Source organism: Epinephelus lanceolatus, chromosome 8 (assembly GCF_041903045.1).
Source record: "Epinephelus lanceolatus isolate andai-2023 chromosome 8, ASM4190304v1, whole genome shotgun sequence".
NCBI classification, from domain to species: domain Eukaryota; kingdom Metazoa; phylum Chordata; class Actinopteri; order Perciformes; family Serranidae; genus Epinephelus; species Epinephelus lanceolatus.
The window spans coordinates 8,711,335-8,736,769 of NC_135741.1; the positions used below are offsets into that span (position 1 = coordinate 8,711,335).

Below are 25,435 nucleotides of genomic sequence, written 5' to 3' on the forward strand. Positions count from 1 at the left end.
ACAGCTCATTTTAAGGTAATGAAAACACAAGAATAACATTCTTATTATAATTAATTTCTACCAATATATCTTCCTAATGCCACACTGAAGCTTTAAGACTTTCCTCTTTGATAAAGCTCATAGTTAGGGCTGGCTCAGGTTTCCCTTGAGCCAGCCCCTAGTTAAGCTGCTATTAAGGCCTGGACTGCCAGGGCACTTCTTACAATGCACCAAGCTCACCTCTCCTCCTCTTCCTCTTCATCTGCACTCATTCATGTTCCATCAATGCATGTTACGAACTTTGCTTCCTCCCTGAAGTTCTTATGCTCTCTGATCTTGCAGGTTCCCATAGATCGTGGTTGTGCTCGCTGCTACTGTTATTTTTTATTAGTCATATTTCTGTAACGTATTACCCACTCTTTCTCTGAACCCCACCAGTTGAGGCAGACAGCCGCCCACCCAGAGCCTGGTTCTATTTAAAGTTTCTGCCAGTTAAAAAAAGTTTTTCCTCGCCACCTTTGCCAAGTGCTTGGTCATGGTAGGAATTCTTTGGTAAATCAAAGAGTATGGTGCTAGACCTGCTCCACATGTAGATGTAAAGTGTCCTGAGATGCTGTTATGATTTGGTGTTAAATAAATAAACCTGACTTGACTCATACTCATCATATATCTCACTAAAGTGGCGTGGGTGGATGATACAAGCAGACCGTATGCACGGTTCCCCTCCCTTTTCTTTACTCTACACCTCCACAACACTGAAACAGGAAATTAAGACGCCTGAGCAAAGAGCAGCATTTTACAAGCTCACTGTATCCTGAGAGGAGCTGCTCAAACAACGTGCGGCTACAAAACACAGCTTTTATCTCATGCGTCTTCAACATACTGCACAGCGCTCTGCATTTTGGAGATCAGGCGAAGGAACTCCTGAACAGCTCGGTAAGTGTTTTTATTTTCTCTTTTGTTTTGTTTTATCCTGATATAGTCTAGGTTTAGTTTGAGTAAAGACTTTACAAATATAAATCAAATGTTTCAGAAAATTTGTAATTCCTGGAAAATGTGGTGAATAATTTCCTTTAAGTAAACAGTGAAGTGAAATATATCGTATCTCAAGTAGAAGGGCACTTCTCTGGCAAGACCTAATGCGCTATAAAAAAAAAAAAATGGTGCATTCGCCTTGTGATTAGGATCTGCTCCAGGTAAATTTAAGTTGTTCTTCCTTGGCCCATGCTACAAACTTCCACCAACTTTCAAGAACATTGAGCCAGTAGTTCTTCCGTAATTCTGCTGACAAACAAACAAGCCAAACCGAAAATATCACCTCTACTGGAAGTGTAACTTTGTTGGCTTTTTATAAGTGGTCAGTATTTTTCTGCTTTTCTGTTTCACTTCATCATAAAAAAGTTTTTAGAAACCCAAACAAATCAGAATAATGTAGTCAGTGTCTGGAACAAAAAAAGTAAGCAGCAGAATAAAAGAATGACTAAAAGATTTGTTTCCGAGGTAGTGTGAAAGTAAAAGTGGAAAAACTGAATGGAAACATGTTTGTATTGCTACAGTTACAGATGCTGTGAGAATCAACCCACGCTGTGTGACTGTAATTTGCCAAAACAATCTGCGAAGATGAACATGACCATTGGTAACTGCAGTGAGCCTTCAACAGAGTACCAGTACTACTTCTTCCCAGTGGTCTACATCTTGGCTTTAGTTGTAGGTCTCCCAGGAAATGTAGCTGCTCTCTTCGTCTTCGCCTTCAGGACCACTCCCCGCACGGCCTTCAGCGTGTACATCAGCAACCTGGCTCTGGCGGACATCGTCATCCTCTGCACTCTGCCCTTTAAGATCCACTACCACCTCAACAGAAACAACTGGGTGTTTGGGGACGTTGCCTGCCGCATCACCGGGATTCTGTTCTTCGCCAACATCTACATGAGCATCTGTTTCATGACTTGTATCTGCGTGGATCGCTACATGGCCACCGTACATCCGCACACCTATCTGAAGCTGCGGAGCCCCTGGTGCTCCCTGGTTGTGAGTGTGGTGCTCTGGTGTGTGGTCATAGTGGCTATGCTGGTGTTTGTCCTCTTGGGACCTCTGGCAACCAACTCAGACAAATCTGGAACCCACAGCTGCTTTGAGAACTTCGCCAGGAGCGAGTGGAACACACGTTTGGCGGCGTACAGCATGCTGTGCCTCATCTTTGGCTCTCTGCTGCCCTCCGTGATCATCCTGGTGTGCTACCCGCTGGCTGCGAGGCGCATCTCCATGATAAAAACTAAAACGGCCCAAAAAGCCGTGAGGGTCATTTACATCATCCTGGCTATAACGCTGCTCTGCTTCCTGCCCAACCACGTGGTGTACCTGCTGCACCTCCTTCGACGCATGGATGTCATCCAGAGCTGCTCCTTGGCCAACGCCATCTACAACGCCAGACGGGGCACCATGGCGCTCGTCATCCTCAACACATGCCTGGACCCCGTGCTGTACTACGTCACCACCAGCTACTGCAAATGGAAGCCTTTAAAGTTGTCTTGGCTGTGGGGAGGAGTGAGGAGGAGGAGGGGTGTTTATACCATTGCCGTGAGATGAAGGGTTAATGTATACTGTAAATATATCTCTGTATATGCTTCATTGTTTTTGTATATCTGACTTAAGTGCTGCAAAAATGAGTCTTTTCTATAAAAAGTGTTTATTCAAATTGACTTTGTACATCAAAATAAAGGTACAAATCAGAATTTGAGTATTTGTCTTGACTTTGTGCCGTTCAGTCTGTAAATGAAAGACCGTCACTAATAAAGAACAGGCCAATCAGAGGGCAGCAGCCTGGGTACTATTTTCCCATGTTTTTGTGTCGAAGTGACTGATGGGAGCAACAATTTGTTAAGCGGTGAAACAGGCTGCAATGTAACCACTCTGGGCATGTTCGTGCTGTCAGTTTACATCAGCTAAAAGTGCTTGTTTTTGCCACTGACAGGCTCAGATTGTTACTGTAAGTGTCTGACATTACAGAAAGGATCCCTACAGAGACAGAGCCCTTTGTAAAGGAGTAAGATCCTTTTTGTTTAACCAGAAACCGCTTGACATCGCTATCACCACCAGACTCCCATTTAAATAAACAGTAATTTTAGCATGTGTAGAGGCAGCATGCTTCCACATCTAACGGGGTGAATTAAGAGTTTATTTCAATCAAACCAGAATTAGCAAATATTGTAAAAGTGAAAAGACGAACCAAGACAGCTTTTGTGAGATTTATTTTGTTTTTTTCAACTCTGAATGAAGTGTGTTTAATGATGATAAAAATGACTATTTATTTAAATGGATTTTGGTGGGTTTGGCGATACTGATTTCAAGGCCGTTTCTGGTTGAACAAAAATGATCGTACTCTTTATCAAAAAGGCCTATCTCTGTAAGGATCCTTTCCATAATGTTGTCAGACACTTATAATGATAATCTGAGCCTGTCAGTGGCAAAACAAGCACTTTTAGTGGACGTAAATGGACAGCGTATAATTACCCTGATTCTGCTGCAGCCTGTCTGCCGCTGTCGTCTGCAGCTCTCTCTCTTAACACTGTACCAATTAGTCATTGACATAAAAACATGGGAAAATAAGGTCCAGGTTGTGAAATACACTCCCAGCAGTAGAAGGGAGCAAATTCAGTTAAAGGTACAAATATGAAAGCCTCTGCAGTGGGAGTAATTTCTCAGCCTACACAAATCCAGGTTCAAACATGTGACAATACATGAATTCTTTTGGTGGGAATTTTCCTTTAAATGTCCATTGCTTCGGGACAAAAGATGTTTCAGCACAGTCCAGATGGAAGCCCCTTTTTCAGCAGACTTGAGAGGAAGCTCCCGAGGTCTTCGTCCTGACAAAGAAAACAGAACATTAAGTCAAAGACAAAGTGTTGTCGGGAATTATATAGAACCAGATTTTCACTTTAGCAGTTGCTTCTCGAGACTCCATGTTTGAGTGATAATTTAACTTTTTGTAGACATAAAGAGGCAAAGAGGCATTTTATATTTCACAAGGAAACGAAAATTATTGATGAAAATTCCTTACCCATTTTTTAAAAACTGTATTAATTATTTTCATCTTCTTGTGACCCCTTGTCCTCCTTGTTTAATCTACAGATTATGTTCTACACTAATTGTTTTGACTACAATGTGTCCGAAATTTGTGAAAATGCTTGTGAAACGGTGACGTCTTCAGAAGGCTAGCTCTGTCTGACCAAAGACATTCAGTTTACGATGACACAACAGACAGAAAGGCTGAAAAGTATAACATCTGAGAGGCTGAAACCAGTGGCTGTAAGGCATTTCTGATACAAGAATGATTGAAAAGGATTTAATTCCACTTGTGGCATGCAATATGCACCCGTCTGTTTATTTGAAGCCATAAAAATATGTGTTATATATAATTATTTTACAAGAATAACATGTTAAAGGTGAATACTCTACATTAAGGGCTACAGAGAAAAATCTTAAGTTCTTATCGAGTACTTGATTTTATGTCCAACACGAACAGATATCAGACGATCAATAACGACTGTATATGTGTGATCTTAGGCTGAAGTTTAGTGAAGATCAAATCTAAGGTAAGAATCTAAGACAGGAAAGATATGACAAACTGGCAAAAAATAGACATCATGTGTTTTACTTTTTGCCCTTTATGCTCTGCACGGAGCACATGAAGCCACAGAAACCACTCTCCTTCCATTGCACAGTGACTGAAGCTCAGCAGTCAGGTTTCCCCTCCCTCTACTTTCACCTTAGAGCCCCTGCTACCATGCTGTCCACCCACACAATGTTTTCACTTCCTCTGGCTGGTCGAACCTCTCCTCAGGACTCTGAGCGCATGTGTAGATTATTGAACCGTGTTTATCGACGCCCCTGTGGTGTTGTCAGATTTCACTAACGATGCAGTCGCGTGCTGTGGCAAAAAGGATCTGGGACAGGAAGTGGTGTATAAAATAACTTGTCAAACACTTTATCGTCATTAAACTATCACTATCATTGTCTGTGCGCTACTCCTCTCTGCTACTTGTTTTATTTAATCATGCAGTTATATAAAGAATATGAACAATCAATACTTCAGGAGTAAATTCAGAAAGTTGGCTGGACAGCCTCAGGATGTCACAGTCGATCAGAGTGAACTCTGAACTGCACGAAAATACATCTCACCCCCATCTTCACTGAAATAAATATTGTAACTTTTTGCATATATAGTCTGCGACTCGTTAACTACATTTATTGCCTGAAATATCCTCTATAAATATGATCTTTTTTTTGCCCACAGAGGGAAGGATGATGCCGCCACTGCTGCTCAACTGTCCCAATTTACCTTTCGCTAAGTCCCGCCCCCGGACCCAGACTGACCAATCATAACGTAGCATGCACTAATGCAGTCATTTCAGATTTCCTTCATTTTCAGGCTGGTTTTGTGGATTTGGAGCTAAATGTTGTGCCTGGGGCACGTCGTGTATTAATGATACTCGTTACCTGGAGAGGTTGGAAAAAGATATACGTTTCTTCCTTGTTTCAAAACCAAAATCAAACCCTGAAAAGTGTAGGGTTAGCTAGCTAGCTACTGAAGATATAGCCTACTGAATGTATACACATGCTGCTTTTGCTTTGTAATGATTATAACAGTGAAACAAAGACCGACCCTGCTGTACAGGAACCAGTGAAGGGAAGCAGGGAAACTTTGCTGATAATCAACCAGCTCTGTGTCATCGCAGTGTGTGCAGATGAACGTTGTTTGGAGCTCCCAGCCCGTCTGGCGGCAGAGGTCCAGGTGCTGGCAGCAAACACTGTTCATGTGCACACACTGTGATGCCACACAGCTGGTTCAATATCAGCAAAGTTTCCCTTTATATTCATTGTCTTGTGTGGCGATCAGCAGTGATGTGGTGGTTCACTTTTACACTGTGATCTGTAGCCTATAGTTCGGCTTTAGCTTCTAACTATCTTTGTCTTTTTAACCTGTTGTTGCTGCTGAGTCAGTTTGACATCCTGGATATATCCTTCAAACACAGACTGTAGACCCCTCTGTCTGCTTCTCTCTGGAATCACTCTTTCATTTCTCCAAAAATATGATAATATTTCTTCAGGGAGTGCAGTTAGTTACAGTGTGGGCTCCATGCTTACTGGGACAGCTTGTTGGACCATCACACATTAGCACCTTAAGGCCACACAAACTCATGCAAGAATTTTAAGCTCCATTCACATCACAAGCAAATCCCCTCATGTGACACAGATATCTGATTTTTTCCAGTCAGATATGGGCAACTTTCATATGTGGTCCTAAATCTGCTCACTGGTCCTGCAGCCACTGTGACATTGGTCTTCAGAATTCATGTGTGTTTTTACCTTTTATTCATGTTGTGTCAGTGTCAGCGCTGAGTGTAGAAATTACAGGAGGAGCGCTTTTATGTGTTTTAAATTATCATTATTTCAGTAGCCTGAAAAATACCCCACCGGACCAAAAGCCCATTTATAGGACAGCCTATTATCCAAAAAACAAACGCCCATTGTTCTAGAGTCCCTTTTTCTGTGACAGCAATCTCTCAAACAGAGGCTTTGGTTTGGTTTTTGCATGCCTTGGTCTTCTCACCATCATACTGAACATATGGCAGTGAATCATTCCAGAGATGAAGCTGGCACCACACTTTCATTCTTTTCAACCTCAAATGCCCGTCTCACAGATGTGATGCTTTTTCCACACTGATACCAGATATGGGTCACTTCAACCATGACTGTGAACAGTCTTGGCAGAAAGATCAAATCTGAATCCAGCATTAAGCCCTGTGATGTGAACGCAGCCTTACATACCCCCACGGGGTTGCGTCCTGTCCCCACTGCTGTTTATCTCCTACACCATCGAATTTAGACGTCAGTACTATTTGACTCAGTGATTGTCAGCATCACAGAAAATAGTCATCAGCAGGGCTTGTGGTGATGATCACTATCTGATACTGATCATCTCTAAGACCAAAGATACGTTTATTGACTTTAGAAAAACGTCTCAGACCAACGCTAAAAAGCCACAAGTGGAAACTGCGGCGAGTTTAAAGTACCTCAGTGCTTGTTTCAGTCAACTCTACAATTATCTTGCTGCTTATGACCTTTTGATCTGTATCTATTTGGGGTTCAGACCTCACCACGGCACCGGGGCAGCTCAAATTAGAGACGTCAAAGGTGTCCATTCTTGTGCTTCTAGATTTCTACCACGTTTAACACTGAAGATCAGACAATCTTATTACAAAGACAGGATTCATGATATCTGCATGACAGGAGCTAATGTGTCTCCACAGAGGAGTTTGTCTCCAAAACAGTTGACAAATTTAAGGCGCTCTATTTTTCAACCTTTGTAAGCTGCCCATGAGACACAGGCTACACAAACACAACGCTCATTATCATAATAATGTGAGCGATACACAGCCAGGGCAGGAACTGAACGGCAGCCAGGCCCCTCTTTGTCTGCCCTAAATGCCCTTCTGAAAACCGTATACCCATCGGCCACTGTGACCTCGGTGCCCTGCTGTTGACGCAAAAATATGCATTCATCAACCACACCAATCCGACCTGACCCGCAAGCTGCCAACTTTATTCACTGTGGAAGCACAATTGTCAGGAACTGGGAATGGGAAAACAACACAGCACCATGTGTGTGAGTGTGTGTGTTTGTTTGAGGTGAGAGTGAGAGAGGGGAAGAGAAGATCGAAGGTGGACAAATTTCAAATTTTTGCGATATACGTACTAGTGAAATAAAAACAAACAAAGAAACAAAAAAAAAAAAAAAACAGCAGTCACCAAAGCGGACGTGAGCAGATATTAATTAGTGACTGTGGCAAATCTTCACGATGGCAGCGACAAATGTGGTCTCTATGAAAGGTCACTCGTCTGGCAGTCTACAGTTCATCTGGTAGATAAATCAGAATTCAAAGGATAATTTTGTGTATTTTGTACTTTTTAAGCAGTATTTATGCCCTCAAAACAACTGCCACAATTACAAAATTCCAAGCCTGTTGGCAGCTATATATTTCCTTGCCCATACATGATCTCAGCGCCATCACAAAGCTTACACAACGTTTTGCTGATAAACATTAATGGATGAGTCACAAGTTTTTACTCCTAAGTAAAGATAAAACAGAAGCGCTAATTTTTTGGTGCTAGGTCTCATCTTGATTCCTTGTCTATTAAAAAAATAGATTAAATGAAGAACCTTGATGTCCTCCTCATCGTCATCTTCAGTTTGCACAAACAAAAACAGTGTTTGAAAATGGTAAATGGACCTGCATTTGTACAGCGCCTCTCTAGTCATCCAGAGAGTCACATTCACACAGTGGTGGTCTTCCGATTGATGGACGACCCGCTCTACCTCTGAGCCACCGCCGATGGGCTTTTTACCCTATATTATGATATATCAGGGCTATCAAGCATGCTCTGTGATTAATTCATCTAAATTAATCGCATACATCAACTTTTGCTGTGAAAGTATTTGAAAAATTTCACTTCTAATGAGTTTTGGCAGATGTGTCGTAATAAAGCTGCTGGATTTTGGACACAACTGTCCCCCCTGTCCTCTACCACTGAAACTGGTCATCTGAAAGCCTGGTCGAGTGTGGTTTGAAGAGGCTGGCTGCTAGTGTTAGCATTAGAGGCTGTGCTAGCTCGGACTTCTGGGTTCACTGCTAAATGCTTTGTGTTGAGGTGATATAACAAGCTTGAAGTTCTCCAATGGTACAAAAATTCCTTACTGCAGAAATTGCAGGGAACAGTATTCCTGTCGACAGTTTCATCTGGGCATTTTTTAAATGTAAATGTTCCATTCCTCCATCATGTGGCAAAGCCACTGTGGCTTTCAATGATGCATCAGGTCAAAGGGCACCATGGAACGTGATTAATCAGCGTTAATTTTTTTTAACACATTATTTTTTCCGTGATTAATTAATTGAAATGAGCGTGTAATTTCGAAAGCCCTAAAGATAAGAGCCTACTTATTAAGACCAGATTTGTACACACTTTAATAACCTTTAAAACTGACTATTGTAACGGCCCTCTCAGAAATCTGTGGGACTGTTCAATTGTCTTGTTGTGTTTTTCATGTGTTTATGTTTTTATGCTGCCGTGCTGTAACAAGAATTTCCTCCCGCAGGCCAATAAAGACGTGAACTGAACTGGTCTCCAAACAGCCGTGATGTGCAAAGTGTTTTAATGAACCATTCTTTATGCTGCTGTTAAATTAAACCAGTGAAGCAATGCGACAATCAAAATGTTTTACCTGATAACTCCAGGAAAGTAGCAGGACCTTTGTGTTGGCGTCTTCAGCGGAGGAGGAGACTTTGATGACGATAGACTCCACCATGACTGTGCCATCTGGTAGGTGCTGGATGGTGTAACCTTTCAACACGCTGAATTACAGAAATACAAAAGCGAAGTGTTTACTGCAGATGTTATCTCACATTTTCCAAAACCTTGGCTGTCAGAAAAAGAGAAATGACTCGCACTGTATATCTTAACGTATCTCACAAGTATACTAAAAGAACTGACGACAAATTAAACCCTGAAAGAAAATGCATTTATCAATAACTGTGCAGAGGTAAAGGAAGTGGATGGTGTCAGTGACCTGCAAAATAATGCTCATAAATAAGTAAATAGAGGCCCTGCTCTTCCTGCAGCGCTGCTCTCACCTCTTGAGGTGTGTGTAGATTCTGTGAAGTGTGTCGGGGTCGCTGTGCGGGTCCTGGAGTTGCACACGGCAGGTGAAGCGTAACTGATGTTCATTGAGGCCCAGCTCCTTCAGGGCCTGTTCCGATGACACCAGCTTTAAACTCTGCGCTCAGGGAAAGAAAACAAGGAAGTTAGGCTGGAGGTCATCAATGTAAATGTCATTAAGGTTTTTAAAATTCAAAAACTGGCAGACTCACTGCACTGACACAGAGTTAGGATCTTTTGAAGTGGGGTGGTAAGAGGTACTTTTCCACAGTCAGAGTGTTAAATACAGAAAGTGGATGGCACGCCCCGTTTGGAGAAGCAGGCAGGAACACCACCACCGAAGCTAAGCAAAGTACTGCTGTGGACGGCAGCAAATAAAAGTATTGCAACCACCTGCACAAAATCAAAATCTGTTTAATTAAGAATATAATAAGAGTATTTTCATTTTTTTTCCAATGGGGATCTGAAGCTGTAATATCCATCTAAGCTCTCCTCAAAGCCACCAGGCTACTTTGACCAAAACTGTCACTTTAGCTACTGTCTACTGCTGCCTTGATCAGTTTGTTTATTTGTGTCACTGTGTGACTTTGGGGTAGGCTTGTCAGACCATACCAGAATTTCAGTGGTCGATACCAATACCAGTGAATTTCCACGATTCTCGATACTCATTCGATACCACGATAAAACCGCGGCCCCCCCTTGAAGGCACCACTGGCCGCACACATGTGAGTGATCAACGGTGACAACGTGTGTGTTGGCTTCGTCGAGTGTACCAAGTGCAGCGCGATGCTGGTATATCACAGCAAAAAGACGGGGACCTCGACACTTTAGAGGCACATGACGAAGGCTTGCCATGGAAAGAAAGACAAGAGTCAGCCTTCAATGTCCACGTTCATATCCTTAAAAAAAAGTCGGTTTTAAACTGGGCTCGGGCTCAAAATTACAGTTAAAGGGATGTGCTGGGCCGGACTCGAACAGAACATGCACGGGCTCGGTTGGGGTCGGGCTGGATTTTTTGGGCCCGATCTAAGCTCTAGCACTTGTAGAAGCCATTGTTTCTCGCAATGACAATGGAGAACAGGTGTTCTTCTTTGGCGCTCGTCCTCGGCACAGACTGATGCGCATATACTGCCCCCGTCAGTTCCGACAGGAATCAACACGGCCCGCTGAATGCAAAGTTGTATCCGGTACTTACTGTACCGAAAAACAAAACAGGTACTGACATATTTTTTGCGTGTCGGCATCGACTTGGTACCGAAGTATTGGTTATCATGACAACCCTTCTTTGGGGAGTCCATCGAACCCTTTAAAACAGCAACGTTACAAAATATCACAAACAAACTAACCAAGTAAAGCAGCGGGAGAACAGCAACTCCTGTTTTGTGTGAGGTAAAATTACTGTTTTTGTCAATGGCTTTAAAGTGAGCAACAAAACGGTTTCAGTTCCCCGTCAGACAACGCTGGCTGACGGCAGGGTAAAGCACTCATAATATTCTAAATATAGCATACATGACTTTTTTTTTTTTTTTAGGTGACTTCAGTAAGTGTAGCTGCTGCCCCTGTCCACAGCAGTACATTGCTACGCTACTGTGTCAGTACTCCAGCCTGCTTCTCCAAACACCGACTATGGTTAAATACCTCATACAACTCCACTTCCAAAAATCCAAACTATTCCTTTAGAAGTATTTGATAACAGCAGACTTACGTTTTCTTTCATGATCAGGGTTCCGTGCATGGTGCGAGGTTTTTTGGGATCAGGAAGAGGCCCTTCAACACAAGAATGGTTTAAAGTATTAATAGATAAACAAGTAGATAATGACATGAAAACAGTGGGCATAGATTTGAGAATGGACCATGCCTGTCATACCTCACCCAACTGCCACAGAAATTGGACACAAGTCTAAAAAGACTGTAAGACTTGTCTGTTACAGAGGTCTGACTGAAAACTAAAGAGGTGTTAAAGGAGTGTTTGCTGTCAGGGCCCTCGAGGCTCTGGAACAATCTGCCCAAGGAAATCAGGTCGGCCGAGTCAGTGATCTATTTAAAGTCCCTTCTTAAATCATACTTTTATCGGAGAGCCTTTCCTGATTTTACTTGAGTTTTAAGTTCATTTAAACTGTCTTTATTTCCTCAGCCTTTATACACTAAAGTGTTTTTATCAGTTCTTTTAAAAGTCATTTGTAACTCTGTTTTGAAAAGCGATTTATAAATAAAGATTATTCATTATTATTAATCTAATTACACAGATGGGATCTTCAGACAAATCTTGAGAATCTTGGAAATTGGTGAAAAAGTCAAGAGGGAGCGTAGTACTGTTCTTGTGCCTCCACACGCACAGCAGAGCAGAGGAGAGACAGGTGGAGTGAAGGTTACGTTGTCTGTGTTATGGTGTTTTTAGCTGAGCTCGACCAAAGAATATTCGGTTAAAAAAGATCAGTGATGCTGTTTTCCCCTCAATCGTCTCCGTGAAGTTTGCTGGAAGTAGTGTACTGTAGTCTCGGTACATTTTCTGTGCAGTGCTGCGCCAGAATCTGTTCAACAAACAACCTTTTTCAAAAGCTACATTGCTGGTCAGCAGCCAGTCGTGTGGTAACTCAGGGAGGCAACCTGGCCCTGTGTGCTCTGATTAATTTGGCCTGGAGTTCAGACACCTGTCATAATTTTGTTTAAATGAAAACTCAACGTCTGGCATTCGCTCCTGGTGTTCTTCACCACTGTTTCGGAAGAAGGAAATAACAACAGTAACAGGCAAACCAGCTTTAAATGTGACATACTTTCTTTATGAATAAGTGTTGTGTGGCGGATCTAACTTATACCAATGTGAAGAGTGTTCATGTGGATTTCAGAGAGTAACTGATTAATAATCGGAAAAGTAGGCTAATGGAAAATTGAAAGTTTTAAATTTGAGAATGCACTTTGTTGTGGTGGTAGGATGAGTGTTTAATTGGCCCACCTGCCGCCCCAAAAATTCCAGGGGCAACACTGTACATGACCACTAAGGTTTTCGAGTCTTCTTATCTCACAAACATGACATTTATCATTATGACGACGATGTGGGTCGTGATATTTAGGTGGCATGAGGTCGTGTACACCACACTGATCAAAATGTCAGGTCAAACAAACAGAATAGTGAAACTGAAACTGTGTAGACATCTTAAGTGCTATATCAAAGGCAACTGGACTTGCTTGAGTTTCTTGAAGACGTTTCACCTCAAGAAACACAAGGAAGTCCAGTTTTGTACAATATCGCACTTAAGATAACCGAGATGAACCCTAGATGACTGAGAACCTTCACCAACATGTGCAGGCATCCTGAACCTAAACCAGTCTAACCATTGACTCTTTCGACACCTGACTCAGACTGAACTAAACAAACAAATCCCTACGCTTTCTAAAACAAACCAACACACATACCTCCGAGAGCCATCTCCCTCTTGAGCAGGTTGAGTGAGATATCCACAGGGACGCTGGGGTTTGTCGTCACAGTCGCCGTCTCTCCGTTGGCCGGCATGTAGCAGTCTATGCCTGCCATTTACAAACAGAGACATTAACAACACCGTCTCCTCCTACAGTGAGCATAAAGACATTTACCAGTAACTTTTAATAAGCTGAACGTCACTGGGGTACTTACTGAACTCCTGTTCAATCTTGCCCTTGAGGAACTCCATCTTCACAGCCTCTCCGTGCACCAGCAGCATGTTTCGAGGCTCTGCCATGCGAATGAGCTGCATGATGCCCTTTGCATCTGCATGGGCGCTGAAGGACATGTACTCCACCTGCAGCTTCACATCCAACTGTGAGGATACAGAGAAATGAGTCAATCACTGGTAATGTTTTTGGTGGTTTTTAGAGCTTTAGCTTTCTTGCTGAGAGTCAGCTGAAAAGATTGATATCCTTCTAATATTTGTTTCACTAAATATGAGGCTAAAGCAAGGAGACGGTTAGCTTAGCCTAGCCTTGCTCTGTCCGAAGCTCACTAATTAGCTTATTAAAACTTGTTTGTTTAACTGTATTGAAGTCTGATACAGAAACGGTGCATCAGTGCCTACATTGGTATTTAGCTTATTGTGATGTCATTTCTTTTAATGCTTCATATCCCTTACGGTTATGCAAATCAATAAACCGTAATATATGATGAACATAATATTTCTAAACACTCCACAGTTTTTTTTTTTAACTTTTCCATTATTCATTTTTTTTAGATATTTTTATGAATAGAGTGCATAGGCCTTCTGATAGTTTCATCATTCATTCCTCTGGCGCCACCACGCATTTTTGTGCCGTTTTTCACCACACATAAAGTACTGACGTCATCGTGAGTGTACAAAGATGACACAGAAGATAAGAGACCTTAGCTTTCTGCAACAAAAAGACTGAATGTTCTAGCTATTAAGTTTTTTTTATTTTAGATCACTATAAACACTCATCAGCCACTTTATTAGGAAAACCTGTTCAACTGCTCGTTAAGTCATGCCAGATGGGCTGGTCTGAGTATTTACTGGGATTTTCACACACAACCATCTTTGTGTGTTTACAGAGGATGGTCCCAAAAAGAGAAAATATCCAGTGAACCAAAATGCCTTGTTGATGCCAGAGGTCAGACGAGAATGACCAGACTGGTTCAAGATGATAGAAAGGCAACAGTAACTCAAATAACCACTGGTTACAACCAAGGTCTGCAGAAGACCATCTCTGAACCAACAACACGTCCAACCTTGAAGCAGATGGGCTACAGCAGCAGAAGACCACACCAGGTGCCACTCCTGTCAGCTAACAACAGGAAACTGAGGCTACAGTTCACACAGGCTCACCAAAACTGGACAATAGAAGATTGGAAAAACGTTGCCTGGTCTGATGAGTCTGGATTTCTGCTGCCACATTCAGATGGTAGGGTCAGAATTTGGTGTAAACAACATGAAAGCATGGATCCATCCTGCCTTGTATCAATGGTTCAGGCTGCTGCTGGTGGTGTAATGGTGTGGGGGAGATTTTCTTAGTACCAACTGAGCATGGTTTAAACACCACAGCCTACCTGAGTATTGTTGCTGACCGTGTCCATCCCTTTATGACCACAGTGTGCCCATCTTCTGATGGCTACTTCCAGCAGGATAACGCACCATGTCACAAAGCTCAAATCATCTCAAACTGGTTTCTTGAACATGACAATGAGTTCACTGTACTCCAATGGCCTCCACAGTCACCAGATCTCAGTCCAGTAGAGCATCCATAGAGATGTGGTGGAACGGGAGATTCACATCGTGGATGTGCAGCCGACAAATCTGCAGCAACTGTGTGATGTCATCATGTCAATATGGACCAAAGTCTCTGAGGAATGTTTCCAGTACCTTGTTGAATCTATGACACCAAGAATTAAGGCAGGTCTGAAGGCAAAAGGAGTCCAACCTGGTACTAGTAAGGTGTACCTAATGAAGTGGCTGGTGAGAGTATGTAGGACTGTAGGACAAGAATCTCTTGCAGCCATTACGGTGGAATTCTGGCTCTACCATATGCTGTCACCATGTTTGTACTGCACGTAAGGTAACTAACACACACACTAACACAGGTGAAAGAGAAATTTAAAAACTCCTACTGTTGCTCTCCCTTCCATCTCCAGTTTCCTCTGCCCATTTAGGATCTTGTGACCGATTGTTCCTTGTACACAATACCCAGGCATGATTACCTACAACAAAAAAAGCAGAACTAGTTGTTTATCAAGTATTGTTATAAATAAACTTACATTTCCTTACGAGACTCACCATGTTTTTCTCATTTCCGGCCCATTTCTTGAAGATCTGCAGAGACTGACCAGCATGCAGCATACCTGGTGTGGCAAACACCACCTGAAATTGGACACACTGTTGTAGCTCACTGTTGTTTGAACACTTTCTACACTTTAGTGCAACATGACGATACTCACCATGGGTCCAGGATTATCAGCGTAGGAGCGATCGAAGGCCTTGATGTGCTTAAATTCAAACATGTTTCTCTGTACAAATGTTTTTCGAATCTTCTGGTTGGTCCACGTGATGAAAAGCTTGTAATAATGATTCGCTTTCTCCGTCAGCCCGGTGGAGAAGTAGATCGGCGCCTTCAGGTTCATTCTCTCCCTGTTTGAGGAGAGGAAGTAATTAGAGTGTCTGAGCAATGTGCCGTGACTTAATACGGAGAAGTTCATATACCGCCATTATTCTATCAAGCTTAATAAAGTGAATACAGCTATTTAAAGGAGCTGCTATTTTTTCATTCCAGACAGTTTGTGACCTTTGTGTGTTGTAATCATGTGCAATTACTTCACATCGACGAGAGACTTTCAATTTAATTGGAACAGCATCAGTGAGAAAAAAAGCCCCTGTGGTAAAACTCAGCCAGAGAAAAGGGGATGCACCGATCTGATACTGATAATGGATATCAGGCCGAGGTTTAGGGTATCGGCAACAATGGGGCTGATCTACTCAGTTTAATTCTATGTTTACGTATGATGACTTATGTGTGTGCTATATCATGTATCAGCAGTGCACCAGTAGGCCGCAGTTTCCAAACACACTGCCTTTGTACACGATGTGCTTACCCTACCTACTGGGCTACTGAGCACCAAGTATATTCAAAACTTTTCCAAAACATTCTGTTCTCATTGAATAACCTCCTAAGCCCTATCATAAGCTATTATGGCAAGGCTTTCCTATACAGGCCAGTGAGCAGTGATAACTAGCATGTCTTTGGAGTCATCGGGTGTGAACCTCCTTTCACCAGTGTTTCGTCTAGTTGGTCCCACGACACCTCCAGGAGGCTAGACAGTGATCTCTGGCGTCCAAGAGACACTCCCCTAATGCCAGCTCTCACTGCTCCCCGCACCGACCCAACAACCTCCTTTACCTTACCTTACACATGGCTTTCTCAGCCCAAACAGCACTGCCACCTTCAACAAACCCAGGCTCTGTTTATGCGAGCTCCAGGTAGTGACAGTGCCAATACTACCTTTCCTAGCACATTCATCATACCCTATTTCACACGCTACATAGCATAACTCCAATATAAGCTAAAGTTAAAGGAGATAGAGAAAATAAACTCACAGGCTTTCTCAGCCCAAACAGCACTACCACCTTCAACAAACCCAGGCTCCGTTTATGCAAGCTCCAGGTAGTGACCGTGCCGATACTACCTTTCCTAGCACATTCACCATACCCTATTTCACATGTTACTAATAAATAATTAAATAATTACATTTTCCAAAGTTAGGAGAGGAATGTTTAAGTAAAGCCTGATGTTGCCTTACAGCTAAAACACTTGGGGCCCGGATGTGACGTGCCAGGTAGGCGAGGTGGAGCGGGTTGTTATTTCACCTGCTACACAGACTCTGTCTCTGCAGCATGTGGTTGTTGCCAGCTTCACTGTGAGTCTCATGAGTTTTTCAAACTGATTATGCAGTTGGTTATGCAGGGTCTGGAGTTAATTAACTGGATCATTTTAACTACAGGGTGCATTGATTTATTTTAATGTGAAATGTAAAAACACCCACAGGGTTGCTCTGCTGTGTCACATTGCCTCAGGTACTCTGAGGTATTTAGCATTTTAAAACTCATTTTTCACAGTTCTATGTAGTGTTGACCTGATTGGCCGCAGAGCGGCATGCAGAGGAAACTAATAAATAAATAGATTAGCCATGTACAAATAAAAAACAGCAGTGTGATGTTGTGGCTTCAGTGGTCAGTGTAGCAGCTTCAGCTTATTATAATGGGTGTGCTCTGCTGCAGCAAACGTGCCGTGCATGAATTTCCGCCGTTACACATAAAAGAATGATCCTGTTCACTTCCACACAGTGAGGCATACGGCTTATTAATTAAACACTGGTGTCCAGCAGTGCCCAGCATCAGCCGATACCCATGGCTCAGGTATCCGTATCAATCTGAGAAAGTTGGATCAGCGCATCCTTATCACTTCCACTATCATCTCTGCTCCTTTATTTCTAACTCTGACAGAGACTTAGATACATTCACAGACTGATACTGATGGTTAAAGTATAAAAACTTAATGTGTGAATCTTGCTTCAAACATTGAAGGACAACCCTACCAGAAAGTTTCCAACAGGATGCAGAGTTCTTGTGCTCTTCCGAGGGCAAAAACTGGAATGAGAACCTGAAAAGATGCGAAGAAAACAAATACCTCACAAAGATTCGGAAAATCAGAATTTTCTCAACATGATGCAGTAAACAAATTAAAACACCCTGAAATACAAAATTCCACAAACTCTAAAATTACCTTTCCTCCTCTTTCTATGCTTTCGTGTACTTTCTTCAGAAAGTCTCTCTCTCTGCATCTCTTCGAGTCTCGGATGGTCGTGGCGTACGTGGACTCTGAGATGAGGATGTCTGGACGGCACTTATCAATCCACGCAGCACTACAAATAAACAAACACGAGGATGAAGACACTGCACAGTGTGTATTAATAAACTCCAGCATGTTGTGATTAAACACAGTAAAGGCCACTTACCCTAAATGCCTGTCTGGTGTCATGTTGTAGTCTCCCTGAAAATGAAAAGACATTAATCTGCGATCTTGGCCGTCAAAGTCAGTAACTCTGACACAGTGCAGACTTGTTTACACTCACAGTGTAGACAACAGACTCTGATCCCACTTTGATGTGCACCATGGCAGCTCCCAGGACATGGCCTGCATAGTACGCCTTGATCTCCAGCTCATCATCCACCTGCCAGCAGCACAACAGAAACAGCCTGATTTGCCATCAAAAGAGACGAACAGCTGGCGCAGGAATGATTAATAGATGGATATCATCGAAAACTATACGAGCGTGTGCACCTGGACAGTTTGGTGGAGGTTCAAAGGTATCACTTTCTTCATGCAGTCCTTGATCATCTGCGAGGTGAAGAAGTTGGTTTCGCCCTTTTTGTCGACCGTGATCTTGCGGAAGTCCTCCAGCAAAATGGGGCAGATGGCCTTGGTGGGATGGGTCATGTAGATGGGTCCATCGTAGCCCACCATCTCACTCATGAAGGGCAGAGCGCCACAGTGGTCCAAGTGGAAATGGCTGAGAAAGGAACAGACGTAGCCATGTAAAAAACACTGGACTGATGAGAGAGGAATGAAACTTGAATGAAACAAACCTGATGATTACACAGTCCAAAAAGTCTGTCAGACGCCCGTTCTGGGTTATATAAGAAAAGTCTGGGAAACGTCTCTGGAATGACAAAGCAAACATGCATTCAGTTGGGATTATAATGTAATATAGCTTCTTCACAAGGTCTGAAACATCAAACCTCCTCCTTTTGTTACAAGACTGTTTCATGGACTTTGCTAAAGCCACTGGAGATGTTGGTTAAGGGGAAAAAACAAATCATAAATTTAATAAATTCATGAAATTAAAAGATTTTGTCTCGATGCAGATAAGTCAATAATCGGAAATTTAAAACGGAAACGATCATCCGTCACAATTTTGTAACACTGGGCTCTAAGTTTCTTACAACCAAACCAACTGCATGGTGAAACATAACAGACGTAAACATGTGTGTCAGGTTTACATCTGTTGAGGATAACTGAGCATGAAGACAGATGCAATCTGACCTGCACCCCCTGGATTAAAAACTAGTGTATGAAAGCATTTTGGCTTCTATGAAGTTGAAGGGAAAAGGGACCTGGACAAGAGCCACACTGTGTGCACATAAATTCATCTGTTTATTCTAATTACGGATCATTACAAATACACAATGTTTTTAAAGTAGCAAGAAGTCACACAGTGAGAAACAATAAATCATATATAGAAATCGAATCAAGATGCATCGATAATCGTTTTATAATCGCATCGTAGCCCTCTCAATTGGAATCACATTGAGATGCACTTAGAGAATAGAAAAAAGAGATTAGACCTTGAATGTAGACACTGCAACTATCAATTATTTTCTCCATTGATGAATCTACCCATTATTTTCTTGATTAATTATTTAGATCTTTTAAATGTCAGAAAAAGAAGAAATAGCTTCAAATGTCTTGTTTTCTTCAGCCAATCGTCCAACACCAAAATATTTTCAATTTACAAACAGAAAGTAGCAAATCCTCACATTTAAAACACTGCAACTAGAGATTTTTTTTTTTTTTTTTTGCTTAAAAAGTAACTTAAATGATTATTAACAATAGTTGCTCATATTTTCTGTAGATTGACAAATCCATTAGTTATGTAATCTACAGCTCTAATTCCAAAGTGATGGCTGGCCAGACCAACAGCAGCCCTCGATTACAGCAACCACTTGGTGAACAGAGCTGCCACTATTAATTGATTAATCAATTAGCTGTGAACTGTTAAAGTAATTGCCAACTAATTCAGTAATGGATGTATTGGTTTGAGTAGTATAACATTGGAAGACATCTTGGGCTTTGGGAATAGACATTTTTCACCATTTTCTGACATTTTATAACCCATCAATTGAGAATATAATCTACAGATGAATCAACGATGAAAATAATTGTTAGTTGCAGCCCTACTGGTAATAATATGGCAGTTGTAAAAACTAACAAAATTGTATGAGGAGAGGTGGGTGAGTGTACAGTTTGTATGTTGAGTAATTGTGTATCTGTTAGAATTAAATCTGTGTGGCACAATTGTCATCAAGGTCTCTATGTTACTGAGACAGAGCAGTCTTTGTTGCCATAATGTGAGGCAGGTTGGGACCATGATGAAAGTTAGTTTCAAGGTTTTCATCCCGCTTTTCATGCTTCACAAACAAGGTGTTATGCGTTTTACGCATAACACCTTGTTTGTGTCATATGTTATATTTCTTTCATTATATTTTTGGTTTCTGCATGTCAAGCTCCCATGTTGAATTATATTTGTGTTTTTTCCCACCTCACATTTATGTTAATATCTGGGCAACTGTGTTAGGTGTGGGCTCTTTATGACATCATGAAACCAAATCAAAGACCTTGCTGTGCTGTGCTGTAATGTCTGGGGGATTAGATGCTTTACTCACATCATCATTGTATCCCATGTGCATCCCACAGTCAAGCATAATATTTTTGCCTCCAATGGAAACGAGGATGCAGCTGCGGCCGACATCCTGTCCAGCACCTTGGAGGGGGAACAGTGAAGTTGAGGGACATCTTAAAAAAACAAACACACAGTAAATGCATCACTATGCTAGCTTCTCCAGCTAACAGCGGCTGCTAACAGATTAAAGTGAACGTTACAAGCTATTTACAGCCACCATAACGGAAGTACACACGTTATTAGTCTTCAGAGAGAGACAGACATTTAGCGGATGGATAGAGTCAAAGTTATAGACACATTTGTTGTTGACGGAACTAGCATAGCAGATGCTAGCTAGCTGCTGTAACGTTACTCACCCAGTGGTGTTACTTTTATTTCAGGCATGTTTCTCAGCCTGTTACTGAAGTTAGAATAATTAACAGTTAACAAATGAAGCCGGAGTGCTTCTGATGATTAACACCTTATTTACAAAGTATTGTTCATTGTCTAACTTGTGTACATGTGGGTCCTTTCAAGTACCATTTGTTTTTACCACTGACAAGTTACACACTGCTAGACGTTACAACTTCCGGACAGCACATTCAAAATAAAACGCTTTATTTCCTTGTAAACCATTGTCAAAGCATAGACTGTTAAAGATTTTGACAGTGTTGTATCCCTTTTTCCAGTGGTGGAACGTAATTAAGTACATTTGCTTAAATACTATACTAAATTGGAATTCTGCTCATACTAAAGCGAAACTAGTGCTTTTATTCTGAAGGCAGCATCACCATTTTCCGGTGTTTCCCGGTTCGAGTCTGCGCAGTAGCGTCGGATTAAAGCAGGAGTGACCCGTTTTACCACTGACATGAAGAGAAACTCTTAGTTTTCCTTTCCTTTTTCTACGTTTTCTTACAGGTAATGTGCTCGGTTTTTGGTTGTATATCTCAGTATTAACATTTATCACGACCTCCATTTTGTTGGCAGCCATTAGCCGCATATTTACATCTATTTGTTGCCTGTTTTCTTTTTGTCGACAGCACTTCCGTACAGCTCTGACACCATGGCTGCTCCCGAAGAAGACCATAAATTCTGTTTTCAGGAGGTGTTCGATACTTTCAAATTGTGTCTGTCGGAGAATAAAGAAGTCTATGTTGAACACTACGTTGCTGGGTGGCGTGGTCTTGTAAAGTAAGTGTACTGTACATACGGCACTCAGCTGCAGTGGTGGAAAGTAACTAAGTACATTTACTCAAGTACTGTAGCCCTACGTCAGTATAATTTCAGGGTACTTGTACTTTACTTGAGTTTTTCCATGTTTATGCTACTGTATACTAATCCACTAGAAGTGTGAGGCAAATATTGTACTGGTGTAGGATTAATAAGTCTCTTCTTCTTCTTCTTCTTCTTCTTCTTCTTCTTCTTCTTCTGCTGAGGTGTTAACAAACTGTTTCCCTTCAGGTTTCTGAATTGCTTGGGAAGTGTGTTCGGCTTCATTTCCAAGGATGCTGTCAACAAGATCAAGATCCTGGTCGCTCTCCTAGAAGGTGAGAACGGGTCTCACTACACCACCGTCCAGTCAATGGTCAGATATGAGCTGGACAACAACCTGGTGGACCTGACCAAGAGAGGCAGCCACCCAGAGTCTGGCTGCCGCACTCTGCTGAGGCTCCACCGTGCCCTGAGGTGGCTGGAGCTCTTCCTGGAGCGCCTCCGCACCAGCAGCGAGGACAGCAAGACTTCTGTCATGTGTTCAGAAGCCTACAATGAGTCTCTCTCCCAGCACCACCCTTGGGTGGTGCGTACAGCTGCGGGCATGGCGTTCTGCGTGCTCCCAGGGCGTCCTGCTTTCTTTGAAGTGATGAACGTGGGCCCTCCGGAGAAGGTGGTGGCCATGCTGGGGGAGGCTCTACCTCTAATCTCTGAGGTGTACCAGATCACTGAGGAACTTTACGCTCAGCACAACCTGCTCGACTTACCATAGAGACAAAAGTGCTATTATTATTATTATTATTATTATTTGCCACTTCAAACATTACACTATAAAATATGAAGGGCTGTCGAGTTAGTTGCTACATCTGTTTGGTGGTTTAAGGGTTCACTCTCTGTACAGTGTTAATAATTAATGAAGCTTAACTTCATTGATTCAGCACGTATTGTGTTTCTATTTCTTATTTATATCAAACTACTGGTAATCATAATGTTGCATGTTTATCTTTACTCTTTATAACAGACCTCTGAATGATCTTTTTAATTTAACTCTGGCTTGTAGATTTTTTAATTTAAGTAGACAAGGGGACAGTGGGGCTAAGACGATCTTAGCTCACTGCTAACAGCTGTTTGATTTCATTATTTATCCAAATATAAGTAAAAGAAAATCAATGTGCATCTAATTTGATGATTGATTAATCGTTGAAGTATTTTTTTTCAAGCAAAAACACTAAATATTTAATTGTTTCAGGATCTGAATTGTAAATGAAATTTGCTTCTTTTCTCGGTCTAACTTAATTTTCAATGAATTATTATTTGTTTTTTACAGATTTGATCATCAGGAAATTGATAATGGTAGTATTGTAGTCGAAAATGAAAATAGACGTTAGTTGCAGCTCCATTTAGAACTGATTCCAATCATAATTTTGTGCACTATAGTAATGCTGATATTAAATAATTAGGCCATTTTTTGACGTTCTTAAACCATATTTTATTCAAATATTGACAGATTGATCTCATACTAGATTATCTGATACCAGATGATAACAGATATTGCATAATTTACTTTTCTTGTTCAAAAAATACAGATAAAATCACCACTTAAGTGACAGAAAAGTCTAAATGTGCCAAGAGTATTAAATTTATTCGAGAGATAAAAAAACGAAAACATACTCCTATATAATATAAGGAGGCAGAAGCGGTGGAATAATGTGGATACTTAAATTTAAAAAACACATATAGCAGTTTAAAGGCCAGTCTAAACACTGCCACATTTTTACTTTAAGGACAAAAATTTGTAATGTTGCTTTAGAAATGATTTTTTAATAAATTATGAAACAAACTCTTAGTAGTGATCTCAGGGTTTCTAACCCCACTGTTTATGATCTCAGTGCAATTGTTCATTTAATTTATAAATGACAAAATATGCTGTTATTCTCTGTCTGACGTCTCTGGTGTTTTGTTTTACAGGAATGTACTGTACGATATATATTATATATTATATATATTATCATTAATTCAAACAGAATTTATAACTAGTGCAGCTTAATGTAAAAACAAACAACTTGGTTGAAGATTGTAAATTTGTGTTATGATTTGATAATTAATTATTGATTAATTTTGTTACCTGTTGTCTAAATTAAATGAAGACATGCTGTTGGTCAACACTGACTGTGTCATGTTTTATTCTGTGCTCCTGGTTTATGACTTTATTTTCTCTCATGAACAAACTTATAAAAGTCCAATAACAGGAATCTAGATAGATTTATCAGGGATCTGGGAGGAGTAGAGCTGTGTTAAAATTTACTTTAAACTCTATTGAATCACAGATATAAATAAAATACGACCATGCATTGTATCTAACCATGTTTGATGCAGTAGTGGAAAGCAACTTAATACAATGACTCAAGTACTTTACCTCGAAAGATGTTTGTCGAACTTGAATTTTACTTGAATATTTCCATTTTCCTGCTACTTTTTTCTTCTGCTACACTATACTGCAGACTGAAATATTGATGGAATTGATTATATTATAAAGTATTTAATTACTTTTGTTACCAGTTTCTTTGCAGATATAGATTAATGATGCAAAATATAATCAATAAATAAATTATAGTGTATTATTTTGAGGATACAATTAGCCCACTTACAAGCTGCAAAATTAAAATCTACTGCATCTATAATTTTAATACAATTATTTACATTTACATAATTTACAATGGACATTCTGCATTTTAAGTTCTTTGCGTTTTGATATATGCAGATGCTACTGTACTCATTTTGAATAAATCTTTGACTGTATGAATTGTGATTTCTATTCAGTGGTTCAGTGGCAGAATTAAATGTAAAAAGTCATATACACATATGGGGCTGAGACACGGGACATAAGAGACAGTTTCTGTATCTTACGCTGATTTGTTAACTTGAAAAGCAGATCTGAACATTGATGTGACAGAAAAAGAATGGGATAATGTGAAAATATTCCAAGGGTATCAAGAGACATCAAAATTAGATTAATCCAATTCAAGATACTTAAGCTGCAGCTCTGAAGGGACGCTTCTTCACCTACTCTGGGAGCGTCCCATGATTCAGAACTGTTGGCTAAAGGTTCATGAACATATAAAAAACATTACCCAGACTAACTTTGAGTTCTGCCTGAGGCTGTGTGTTCTCAGTGACCCGCACATGACATCTCCCCGTTGAGCCAGGGACTTTGTTCACATCAGTATAATGGTGGGAAAGCAAATTATAGTGACGAAACTGGGGGAAAACAGGTGAGCCCTCTTTTGAGAGTTGGCAAAAGTTGCATCATATGAACAAATCTCTTTCAGTTTGAAGAGCAGGACGGAGAGATATGTGGCGAAGTGGAGAAGATGGTGCTCTGTCGCACAGTGTCTGAGAGCTCATCTGCTGCTTATAGAGCAGAGCAGATTGTGGTGCATATTTATGTAGGAATACAGAATTATTTGTGTATGGTTATTTATGAATTTTTATATTATTATTTTATGTAGTATTTCCCCCCTCTTATGTCTCCACATATCTTTGATTTATTAACACTTG

At 41.0% G+C, this 25,435-nt stretch overlaps 3 protein-coding genes across 4 annotated transcripts; 2 read left to right on the forward strand and 1 right to left on the reverse strand.

The window, feature by feature from the left end:
- Nucleotides 1–752: 752 nt before the first annotated feature.
- Nucleotides 753–2,711, forward strand: LOC117258830 (lysophosphatidic acid receptor 6). The gene is made up of 2 exons (XM_033629999.2): nt 753–915; nt 1,536–2,711. The coding sequence occupies exon 2, from the start codon at nt 1,600–1,602 to the stop codon at nt 2,563–2,565; it is 966 nt and encodes a 321-aa protein (XP_033485890.1). The 5' UTR covers nt 753–915; nt 1,536–1,599; the 3' UTR covers nt 2,566–2,711.
- On the reverse strand, nt 2,649–21,246 carry ints11 (integrator complex subunit 11). 2 transcript variants are annotated; one of them, XM_033629997.2, is made up of 17 exons: nt 21,043–21,246; nt 20,670–20,767; nt 18,813–18,886; nt 18,508–18,736; nt 18,299–18,397; nt 18,182–18,216; nt 17,950–18,088; nt 17,762–17,826; nt 15,611–15,800; nt 15,450–15,533; nt 15,284–15,373; nt 13,325–13,487; nt 13,108–13,218; nt 11,399–11,460; nt 9,669–9,811; nt 9,260–9,389; nt 2,649–3,842 (listed from the first exon to the last, which is right to left on the reverse strand). In XM_033629997.2, exons 1-17 carry the CDS (start codon nt 21,068–21,070, stop codon nt 3,777–3,779), a joined length of 1,806 nt encoding a protein of 601 aa, XP_033485888.1. In that variant the 5' UTR covers nt 21,071–21,246; the 3' UTR covers nt 2,649–3,776. The 2 variants fall into 2 exon arrangements, with proteins under 2 accessions (XP_033485888.1, XP_033485889.1); XM_033629998.2 differs by having other exon boundaries at nt 20,670–20,799.
- Nucleotides 21,247–21,489: 243 nt separating this feature from the next.
- On the forward strand, nt 21,490–24,046 carry cptp (ceramide-1-phosphate transfer protein). Its single transcript, XM_033628248.2, has 3 exons — nt 21,490–21,583; nt 21,706–21,856; nt 22,127–24,046. The coding sequence occupies exons 2-3, from the start codon at nt 21,729–21,731 to the stop codon at nt 22,647–22,649; spliced, it is 651 nt and encodes a 216-aa protein (XP_033484139.1). The 5' UTR covers nt 21,490–21,583; nt 21,706–21,728; the 3' UTR covers nt 22,650–24,046.
- The last annotated feature ends 1,389 nt before the right edge of the window (nt 24,047–25,435 follow it).